This window comes from Salvelinus sp. IW2-2015, linkage group LG26 (assembly GCF_002910315.2).
Source record: "Salvelinus sp. IW2-2015 linkage group LG26, ASM291031v2, whole genome shotgun sequence".
NCBI lineage: Eukaryota > Metazoa > Chordata > Actinopteri > Salmoniformes > Salmonidae > Salvelinus > Salvelinus sp. IW2-2015.
Window position 1 is genome coordinate 48,098,378 of NC_036866.1, and position 12,010 is coordinate 48,110,387.

At 43.3% G+C, this 12,010-nt stretch overlaps 1 protein-coding gene across 1 annotated transcript in view; it reads left to right on the forward strand.

Annotated features, from left to right (window-relative positions):
* The window catches only part of LOC111953025 (filamin-C), a 59,017-nt gene extending 51,004 nt beyond the window's left edge, over positions 1-8,013 (forward strand). Inside the window, exons 34-42 of the mRNA XM_023972096.3 lie at positions 986-1,243; positions 1,592-1,864; positions 2,065-2,202; positions 3,192-3,307; positions 3,732-3,861; positions 4,125-4,301; positions 6,219-6,437; positions 6,957-7,169; positions 7,269-8,013. Of these exons, the coding sequence (XP_023827864.1) occupies positions 986-1,243; positions 1,592-1,864; positions 2,065-2,202; positions 3,192-3,307; positions 3,732-3,861; positions 4,125-4,301; positions 6,219-6,437; positions 6,957-7,169; positions 7,269-7,456 (1,712 nt within the window). The 3' untranslated portion in view covers positions 7,457-8,013. The remainder of the gene's footprint in view (positions 1-985; positions 1,244-1,591; positions 1,865-2,064; positions 2,203-3,191; positions 3,308-3,731; positions 3,862-4,124; positions 4,302-6,218; positions 6,438-6,956; positions 7,170-7,268) is intronic.
* Positions 8,014-12,010: the final 3,997 nt, after the last annotated feature.

The following is a 12,010-nucleotide window of genomic DNA, read 5'->3' on the forward strand; positions in this document are numbered from 1 at the left end:
GGAGGCCACTGTGTTCTTGGAGACCTTCAATGCTGCAGACATTTTTTGGTACCCTTCCCTAGATCTGTGCCTCGACACAATAATGTCTCGGAGCTCTACGGACAATTCCTTCAACCTCATGGCTTGGTTTTTGATTTTACATGCACTGTCAACTGTGGGACCTTACCAAATCATTTCATGTCCAATCAATTGAATTTACCACAAGTGGCCTCCATTCAAGTTGTAGAAACATCTCAAGGATGATTAATGGAAACAGGATCCACCTGAGCTCAATTTCGAGTCTCATAGCAAAGGGTCTGAATACTTATGTAAATAATATTTATTTTATTTTCATAAATTTGCCAAAAATTCTAAAAATCCATTTTTGTTTTGTCATTATAGGGTATTGTGTGTAGATTGATGAAGATTCTTTTTTTTAATCAATTTTAGAATAAGGCTGTAACGTAGCAAAATGTGGAAAAAGACAAGGGGTCGGAATACTTTCCCAATGCACTGTATTGTACATAGGTAATTCAATAACGTCATACCCCTGAACATCGACTTGCTTCTGGTACTCCCTGTATATAACCATGTTATTTTTTACTCGTCATTGTTATTCAGTATTCTCTGTGTATTTATTCCTCTTGTCACTATTAAAAAAAAATAATGTATTTTTTTTTCAGTTTAAATCTGCATTGTTGAAAAAGTACCAGTAAATAAGCATTGTTTACGAAGCATGTGAAAAACACATTTAGATTTTTTATTTCATTTGAAACATGGTCACAATGTGGTCAAGTATTACTCACATGGTGCTGAAGTGTGTTAATATCATCTATAGAATGAACACAACGGTGGTCGTTACCCCTATCACTCGACTCTCAATCAACTTTCATACAGCTTTTGCTCGCTGGCTTAAAAGCAAAGCTAGCTAGCGCAAGTCTTCAAGTACAGCTTGCATCTAAGACTAACCAAACACTAACCATCCCCGCTTTCTCTCCACCAATAGGAAACTGGTTTCAGATGGTGTCAGCCCAGGAGAGGATGACGCGCACATTCACACGCAGCAGCCACACGTACACACGCACGGAGCGCACGGAGATCAGCAAGATGCAGGGGGGTGAGACGAAGAGGGAGGTGAGGGTCGAAGAGAGCACACAGGCGGGAGGAACAGGAGGAGCCAGTCCATTCAGAGATGTTTTTGGAGAGTTCCTGGGCAGAGAGAGTCTGGCTAGCTTCGCTGGGCTACCCGCTACAGTCACACCAGGTGAGAATGAATGAAGAAAAAATACAAATTTACTAACACTCAACACTTGTACTTGTTTTATTTTTACTGATTTTACAGATGGAGACAATATTGAACAAGGTTTTACTTGCAATGATCATAATCGATATGTGGTTTGTTTTAACTACACTCGTAAAAGAAAACTGATAACAAAAGGTTTCTTCAGCTGTCCCCAGATGAGAACTCTTTCGGGTTCTACATGGATCCCAAAAGTGTTGCATCTGGAACCAAAAAGGGTTATTCAAAGAGTTCTCCTATGGGGACAGCCGAAGAACCCTTTTTCTCCCAGCCAGTCTGACACCCCCTATCCTTCGCTCCTCCCTCCCCCAGGTGAAACCGCTACCAAGGGTAGTATGATGGCGCAGGTTACCAGCCCTGGGGGTAAAACGGAACAGGCAGAGATCATAGATGGAGGGGACAGCACCTACAGTGTCCGCTTCGTGCCCCAGGAGATGGGGGCCCACACGGTCAATGTGAAGTACAGCGGGCAGCACGTTCCAGGTAGTCCCTTCCAGTTTACAGTGGGACCCCTGGGAGAAGGAGGGTCCCACAAGGTTCGGGCCGGAGGCACTGGGCTGGAGAGAGGAGTGGCAGGAGCACCAAGTAAGTAGTCTGACCTGACCCTCTCTGTTTCTGAAAAAAAAAACACAACTGTTGTATTTGTCCTTTCCTTTACACTAATTTGCATACAGCACATATATTTTTGAAGAATGTTTTACTTTCAATACGTGATTTTTTTTTGCCTATTTTAGTTGAACCAGGTTTCTACCCGTCTCTCTCTCTCCCTCCCTCCATCCCCGTAGCTGAGTTTAGTATCTGGACGCGGGAGGCCGGTGCAGGCGGTCTGTCCATCGCTGTAGAGGGGCCCAGTAAGGCTGAGATCTCCTTTGAAGACAGGAAGGATGGATCCTGTGGGGTGGTCTACATCGTACAGGATCCAGGTGAGATAGGGTAGAAAAACCCCATCCAGCTCCAAGGACCAACAATTGAACAAAGTATTTGGACAGTGACACTTTTTTTGGCGGGGGGGGGGGGGTGCTCTGTACACCAGCACTTTCAAATTATACTATGAGAATGAGGTTAAAGTGCAGACTGTCAGCTTTAATTTGAGGGTATTTTAATCCATATCGGGGGAACTGTTTAGAAATTACAGCATTTTTGTTGATAGTCCCCACATTTTTGGGAACCTAAAGTATTTGGACAAATTCACTTATACAGTATGTGTATTCAGGATTATCCGTAATCATGGTAGCATTCACATTAATGTAGAAGTGTTCCGAAACATATTCTATCCTTATTTACAATTAAAATGACTCCAAAATGACACAATACATTATTTACCATTTATTTCTATTGGGAACAAAATAATCTGAATTGCAACCAAAACAAACTGCCAATCCATCCAACAAATGTGTAGAGTCACAAGCTTGATGGAGTCATTGCGTGCTAGGAATTTGTGACTAAATACTAAGCTTTTGACTACGCATATAAGTAAACTTGTCCAAATTATTTTGGTTCCGTAAAATGGGGGGAACGTACAAAAAGTGCTGTAATTTCTAAATGGTTCACCCACATTGTATCATTTAAAAACCAAAGAAGCTACATAGCACTAAGAAGCTACATAGCAGTAGGCTAGGCAGTAGTTGGTCTAAGAAGCTACATAGCACTTGTCCCCAGTTAGAGGGATGAGGACACAGTAAGAAACAAACACACTGACTACAAGGTGTCAGTCTTTCCCACAGTTTATCAAAGAAACAGATAAGCTCTCATATTCAGCAGAGGCAATGACAGCTATTGTTCTGATCATACTAAACTGAGATATTTTTTTGTCATTTACGCCATGTTTTTCTCCTTTCCTACTACTACATTTCAGTCATCTGATCACTGTTATTTTGGCCTCTAACTCCCTGGTTCCGCTGTGTGTCCGCAGGGGAATATGAAGTGTCAATCAAGTTCAACAACGAGCACATCCCCGACAGCCCCTTTGTTGTTCCCATAGCAACGCTGTCTGATGAGGCATGCCGACTCACTGTCACCAGCTTGCAGGTAGGAACACACACACACAATCACATAATTACGTATTGTGTTAGAACACTCCTCACAAGACCATAATTTAGCATAACAATAGTCACTAGTTGGTCGGGCTTTGTTTGTCCTTAGAAGTGTAACTGGAGGCGTGGGCTGTAGCAGTAACCAAGGCTATTTCAATGTGTTGTTGTTTAATGGTAAGTGAGAAGGATGTGGGGTCTTACTCATGGCCATCAGTACTGCTCGTCATCCCCCACTAGGAAACACATGAACACCTTCTCCCTCTTACACACACTCATCCCGGGAATCTCTCTACCTATCTCCTTATTGTTGTTTCATATACAAGATGAGTCACAGTCACAGACATTCTACACACACAAGACAAGCTTACAGAGCTTTACCAGGTCCTGACCCTGTTCTTCCTTCCTCCTCCCCTCCGGAGAAGGACCTAAAGGTGAACCAGGAAGCGTCGTTCGCTGTACAGTGTAACGGGGCAAGGGGCGTGGTCGATGCTAAGGTCCATACCCCCTCCGGCTCAGCAGAGGAGTGCTACATCACAGAGCTGGACAGTGGTAAGATATAAGGATCGATTTGGTATTAGACGTCACAGTTATATGGTTCCTTACTCTGAAAGTAGTCCATGGGCCTGGAGAGACTGTAATTCGAGGTTCGGATTTCTGTACACACTATTCCTAACTTCAGCTAACTACAGCCACCACTAACCACAATTAAATGGGAGAGATGGGGACAAATGTGTTACTTAATGTTGAACAAAACATGAACGTTATACCTTTACCATTATATTTATATATATCTAATCACTCCTATTCCCCAGACAAGAACGCCATCCGCTTCATTCCCCGTGAGAATGGCGTGCACTCCATCGACGTCAAGTTCAATGGCAGCCACATCCCTGGAAGTCCGTTCAACGTGAGGGTGGGGGAGGCCGGACAGGCTGGAGACCCAGGCAAGGTGACAGTGTATGGGCCTGGACTGGATGGAGGATCCACAGGTACATACACTACTCTATATCTTCTTCTTATCTTCTTACTCCCGCTGTACACAGACCCTCTTACAATCAACAATACCGGACAAGGACATGTGGGGAACTGAGGGTTAAATACACAGCATGTAATTGATGGGATTGAAACCAGGTGTGTGGGAAGACAAGACAAAACAAATGGAAAATGAAAGGTGGATCAGCGATGGCTAGAAGATCGGTGACGTCGACCACCGAACGTCGCCCGAACAAGGAGAGGGACTGACTTCGGAGGAAGTCATGACACTGGGCCTGCCGTGGCTGTGACACTGTCCTCTGAAGTCTCTCTCCCTGGCTCTTTCCCTTTCACCACCCTCAGTCTGTCTCCTAGAAAATAAATAAGGTGTTTGGCATACTCCTAACTACCGGTACACAAAACTACACAATTAATCACAACAGCAATATCATTACCTTAAACAAATCTTAGTTCAGTCACCAGTTTAAGTTGAGAGTGAGGGTATCCATGGCATTTTTCAATTATGTCCCTATTTTACAAGTCTAAAAATAAGAGAACCTTTCATAATGTTGCCAAACAAAGACCCAACAAACTGTCCCTGCCTATCTGTCCCCAACTCTGCTGTCTGTGTGCCATCTGTTGCCTGCTCTGCCTAATGACATCATTATGAAACATTTCCATTAGCATTTCACTTCTTTCTTCTGAACATTTTATCAACTAGTCTTTGAGATACTAGGCTACTAAGGTTCCTACCTTGCGTTTTGGTGTACTGAAAAATGCTCTGTCTTTATTTTTTTTGACATTTTTCCTACCTGGCTGGCTACACACACACACACACACACACACTGTGCAGGTTATTTACAGTAGCAGAAGGAGATGGGCTTCTATCATCTTCTATCATTCTAAAATGGGCTTCAATCTACAAGGTAGCTAGCTAGTCATGTGATCAAACCATTTTGGATCGCAATCTTTTGGAACTTAACGCGCTATTAAGTGTCTATAATTAGCACAAGTGCTTTCATTGCGTATTATTAATATTTTTTTAATTACATAGTTATGTTCACAGTGATATATTGGGGGGGAAAAATCATATCTTTCCSRGGRKGGGGGGGGGGGGGGGGGGGKSGGGTCCCCCCTGGGATTTCCGCCTATGGCCTTAACTGACTCAAGACATTTCCTTGCCTCGGTTGGCTCGGCAGGCTCCCACCCCACGTCGGGCTCCCCCGCCTCAGCCGGCTCGTCAGGCTCCCACGCCTCAGCCGGCTCATCCGGCCCGTCAGGCTCACCAGGTGGCGCCCCTAGGGAGGGGTACTATCACGCCTGCTCCCGCTCACCCTCTCGCACCAGGCTGCCCATCATTATGCACACCTGTCACCATCATTACGCGCATTGGCGCGTCAGTGGAGTCACCTGGACTCCTTCAAATCTCATTTGGAGAAAATATCCTTTCCATTTTATTTAGCTTTGTTCAATTGTATTCTTCATACTATAAAATAATGCCATGGAATTCTAAGTAAATCTTGTCTTCTAAATGAACTAGCCCACAGCCATTTGACATAGCCAGATCAGGACCTAACTTAAGGACAACTCAGAGTATGCTATTCTGTTCTTCTGAAATAGACTACATTTTCTTCAAATCATGGATTTATTGTGAAGGATGTAGGCTATATTACATCGATTTACTAGACTTTTCTAAATGTATATGTTCCAAAGGTCTGCATCAGTGTCTTGTAGGCTGTGTGTGGAAGCCAGGAGATGCTAAATGTGTTTATGTTAATTAACGGTCAATTATCGTGAGACCGACAGTTATTTGCTTGACAATCACCGGCTGACACATTTGTGACCGCCACAGCCCTAGTTGTGATGCTGTCTTAAAATGATGTATTATGAATGCTAGGTCTCCTCACCATGTAGTCTTTTCTCTCTCCCTCTAGGTGTAGCTTCAGAGTTTGTAGTGAACACCTGTAACGCGGGGTCAGGTGCCCTGTCCGTGACCATCGACGGTCCTTCTAAGGTGAAGATGGACTGTTCCGATTGCCTTGATGGCTACAAGGTCATCTACACACCCATGGCCCCCGGCAACTATCTCATCGCCATCAAATATGGAGGACCCAACCATATAGTGGGCAGCCCATTCAAAGCCAAAGTCACAGGTGTGTGTTCGGTGTGTGACGCGTGTGTGCAGCTTGACTGCCAGATCTTGATGAAAAGATTGTTGGAGGTTTTCGGTATAAAACGAGACACTCTGAAAAGTTCAAAAATCCTAGAAATTCTATAATGAATACGTAGTATATAAATAACAAATTATATAAATGGTACATAAGTAAAAAAAATCTCTCATCGGGATTGTAGATTGAATAGTCACTGACTTCAGTGCTGAAGACTGAGTGCATCCTCTGAAGCACCGGCAAAATGTAGAAAATAAGGCTAGTATGTTGTTGTGAAGTTACAAAGAATCCCTCCGAGTATGAGAAATCTATGCTGTATGTTGAGATGGGGAAAATAGTAGCCTTACAGCTTAACAGTGTTGTTCGAAGTAGCCTCCCACACTCTCATAAGAAACCCCCATTCATGGTGCTCTTGTCTGTTCTGAGGAGGGGAGGTGTTAGATTATGTAATGTCTGGTTTGAGCCGTGACTGCAGCTCTTTTGTAACATGTCTCCCTCCCTCAGGTACCCGTCTGTCTGGTGGTCACAGCCTTCACGAGACGTCCTCGGTCCTGGTAGAGACGATCACTAAGACGTCCAAGGTAGCAGGAGCGTACAGTACCTCGTCCTCCTCAAAACTGACCTCTGACGCCAGCAAGGTGGTGTGTCGAGGCAGCGGGCTCACCAAGGCTCTAGTCGGACAGAAGAATATATTCAATGTGGACTGCAGCAAAGCAGGTGAGAAGAACAGACTCGAGGAATAGATACACACACCAATATGTAACACACACATACACACACTCCTCTAGTACCATTCCTAACCCTCCCCTCTTCCAGGTACTAACATGTTGCTGGTGGGATTGCACGGTCCCAGGACACCCAGTGAAGAGGTGTACGTTAAACACATGGGCAACCGCCTGTACAACGTCACCTACACTGTCAAAGACAAGGACAACTACACCGTTATTGTCAAGTGGGGGGATGACAGTGTCCCTGGCAGCCCGTTCAAAGTAGCTGTGCCCTGAAAGAACTCTGTTCTCCAACCCTTGAAATCTCACCCCTGACCCCCATTTCACCCCCACCCTGCTCCGCTACTCCGCTACACTCTTCAATGAACGAACCTCCTCTCCCAATGTGCACAAAAAAACGCAAGGAAGTTTTTCTCTCCCTCTCCCCTATAAGGGAAAAATAAGATTTCAACCTTTATTTAAAAATGATTAACTCTAACTGTTACTGTTTAGAGAAAAGTTGTTGGTGACTAGTGTGGTGTCATAGAGTTGTAAAGAGGGCACTCCTACATTTTGCCATTAATCGTTTCTGTAACTGCATGGGCAGTGCGCCGTCTATCGATCTCTATGTGTACTGTAGACGTGTTCCAAGTCATGTTGGTATTTTGATTGGTCCCAAGACCCTGTTTGACCAATATAAAGGGATTGTTGTGTAGCAAAGGATGGCTTAATGTGTGAATGTTATAAACAGAAGATAATTTGCTATTAAACAGTATTAAATCTCATATGGTTTTGTATGCTTAAAAAAAGAGAAACATGTCTTTTTTTTATATTAACCTATATGTTTTGGTAAACTTTGCAGATATAATAAAGATTTAACTGCTGCCTTGACAAAACACAAGTGGGTTTATTTAGTGATTTTGACTGAATGTGAGTGTCATTATGAACACGCCTTGGGGCTTTTCTAGGATTTTAAGACATTTTGGGCTTAGCCCAGAGCCAGTAGGGGGATCCGGGGGCATCCTCCCCTGGCAAAAGAAGGAATTTCAACAGTTAAATGCATGAATTTTGATGCACTTTGAGATGAACATTGAGAGTGTAGAACATTGAGAGATTAGATATTTTTCAGGTAATTTGCACCTTCCCACCTGCCACAGCAGACACTGCCAGTACTCAATTAACCTCTCTAGGGTATGTGGGACGGTAGCGTCTCACCTCGTCAACAGCCAGTGAAACTGCAGGGCGCCAAATTCAAAACAACAGAAATCCATAGATTTACACATTCCTCAAACATACAAGTATTTTACACCATTTTAAAGATACAATCGTTGTAAATCCAGCCACAGTGTCCAATTTCAAAAAGGTTTTACGACGAAAGACACATAAACGATTGTTAGGTCAGAGCCAAGTCACAAAAAAACACAAGCCATTTTCCAGCCAAAGAGAGGAGTAACAAAAAGCAGAAATAGAGATAAAATGAATCACTAATCTTTGATTATCTTCATCAGATGACACTCATAGACTTCATGTTACACAATACATGTATGTTTTGTTCGGTAAAGTTCATATTTATATCCAAAAATCTGAGTTTAGGCGGGACGCTACTGTCCTACTTGCGCAAAAGCCAGAGAAAATGCAGAGCGCCAAATTCAATAAATTACTATAAAAACAAACTTTCATTAAATCACACATGAAAGATACCAAATTAAAGCTACACTGGTTGTATAACGGCTGTCTTCGGGTGAAAGAGAGGAGGACCAAGATGCAGCGTGAATATAATCCATATTTAATGGGAAATACTTAAACACCGAACAAAAACAACAAGACAAAAAGGAACGAAGACGCTACAGTCCTGAACATGGGAACACAGAACAGATGAACACACAGAACAGGAACAATCACCAACAAACAACAGTGAAAACAGGCAACCTTAATATGGTTCCCAATCAGAGACAATGACAAACACCTGCCTCTGATTGAGAACCATATGGCCAAACAACAAACCCAACATAGAAACACAAAACATAGAATGCCCACCCAGCTCACGTCCTGACCAACTAAACAAAGACTAAACAAAGGAAATAAGGTCAGGAACGTGACAGGTTGTGAATCCAGCCAACATGTCAGACTTCAAATAGGCTTTTCGGCGAAAGCAACGATGCTATTATCTGAGGATAGTACCATAGTAACAAAGAGAGAGAAGCATATTTCAACCCTGCAGGCGCGACTCAAAACGCAGAAATAAAAATATAATTGATGCCTTACCTTTGACGACTTCTGTTGTTGGCACTCCAATATGTCATAAAACATAAACTCACAAATGGTCCTTTTGTTCGATTAATTCCATCGAATATACAGTGGGGAGAAACAAGTATTTGATACACTGCCGATTTTGCAGGTGTTCCTACTTCAAAGCATGTAGAGGTCTGTAATTTTTATCATCGGTACACTTCAACTGTGAGAGAGAGAATCTAAAACAAAAATCCAGAAAATCACATGTGATGATTTTTAAGTAATTATTTGCATTTATTGCATGACATCAGTATTTGATCACCTACCAACCAGTAAGAATTCCGGCTCTCACAGACCTGTTAGTTTTTCTTTAGAAGCCTCCTGTTCTCCACTCATTACCTGTATTAACTGCACCTGTTTGAACTTGTTACCTGTATAAAAGACACCTGTCCACACACTCAATCAACAGACTCCAACCTCTCCACAATGGCCAAGACCAGAGAGCTGTGTAAGGACATCAGGGGTACAATTGTAGACCTGCACAAGGCTGGGATGGGCTACAGGACAATAGGCAAGCAGCTTGGTGAGAAGGCACAACTGTTGGCGCAATTATTAGAAAATGGAAGAAGTTCAAGATGACGGTCAATCACCCTCGTCTGGGGCTCCATGCAAGATCTCACCTCGTGGGGCATCAATGATCATGAGGAGGTGAGGGATCAGCCTAGAACTACATGGCAGGACCTGGTCAATGACCTGAAGAGAGCTGGGACCACAGTCTCAAAGAAACCCATTAGTAACACACTACCCGCCATGGATTAAAATCCTGCAGCGCACGAAAGGTCCCCCTGCTCAAGCCAGCGCATGTCTAGGCCGTCTGAAGTTTGCCAATGACCATCTGGATGATCCAGAGGAGGAATGGGAGAAGGTCATGTGGTCTGATGAGACAAAAATAGAGCTTTTTGGTCTAAACTCACTCGCCGTGTTTGGAGGAAGAAGAAGGATGAGTACAACCCCAAGACAACCATCCCAACCGTGAAGCATGGAGGTGGAAACATCATTCTTTGGGGATGCTTTTCTGCAAAGGGGACAGGACGACTCACCGTATTGAGGGGATGATGGATGGGCCATGTATCGCGAGATCTTGGCCAACACCTCCTTCCCTCAGTAAGAGCATTGAAGATGGGTCGTGGCTGGGTCTTCCAGCATGACACCGACCCGAAACACACAGCCAGGGCAACTAAGGAGTGGCTCCGTAAGAAGCATCTCAAGGTCCTGGAGTGGCCTGCCAGTCTCCAGACCTGAACCCAATAGAAAATCTTTGGAGGGAGCTGAAAGTCCGTATTGCCCAGCAACAGCCCCGAAACCTGAAGGATCTGGAGAAGGTCTGTATGGAGGAGTGGGCCAAAATCCCTGCTGCAGTGTGTGCAAACCTGGTCAAGAACTACAGGAAACGTGTGATCTCTGTAATTGTAAACAAAGGTTTCTGTACCAAATATTAAGTTCTGCTTTTCTGAGTATCAAATACTTATGTCATGCAATAAAATACAAATGAATTACTTAAATCAATACAACATGTGATTTTCTGGATTTTGTTTAGATTCTGTCTCTCACAGTTGAAGTGTACCTATGATAAAAATTACAGACCTCTACATGCTTTGTAAGTAGGAAAACCTGCAAAATCGGCAGTGTATCAATACTTGTTCTCCCACTGTATATCCGAAATGTCCATGTATTTTGGCGCGTTTCCAGAAAACACCGGTTCCAACTTGTGCAACGTGACTACAAAATACCTCAAAGGTTACCTGTAAACTTTGCCAAAACATTTCAAACTACTTTTGTAATACAACTTTAGGTATTTTTTAATGTAAATAATCGATAAAATTGAAGACGGGATGATCTGTGTTCAATACAGATTAAAACAAACTGTAGCTAGCTTTCTGGTCACGCGCCTCTATCTAACAGGACACTTCAAGTGACCCTCGTTCAAGATGGCCGTACTTCTTCATTACACAAAGGAAAAACCTCAACCAATTCTAAAGACTGTTGACATCCAGTGGAGCGGTAGGAACTGCAAGAAAGTCCCTTAGAAATCTGGATTCCCAATAAATCTCATTGAAAAGAGAGTGACCTCAAAAAAAAAAATTCTGAATGGTTTGTCCTCGGGCTTTCGCCTGCTAAATAAGTTCTGTTATACTCACAGACATGATTCAAACAGTTTTAGAAACGTCAGAGTGTTTCCATCCAAATCTACTAATAATATGCATATCTTATCTTCTGGGGATGAGTAGCTGGCAGTTTAATTTGGGCATGCTTTTCATCCAAAATTCCGAATGCTATCCTAGATGCTATCCTATCCTAGAGAAGTTAAAGTAACTACCGCGGGTCTCTCTACTCTGGAGCACATACATCTAGAGTGTATGTCAAAAACCTCTCCAACATAGACTCTGACCTGTCCAATGAGCCAAACTGATTAAAGAATCACACAGTGTACACACACACACACCACACACACACACACACACACACACACACACACCACACACACCACACACACACACACACACACACACACACACACACACACACACACACACCCAAACACACACTGCAGTAATTAGA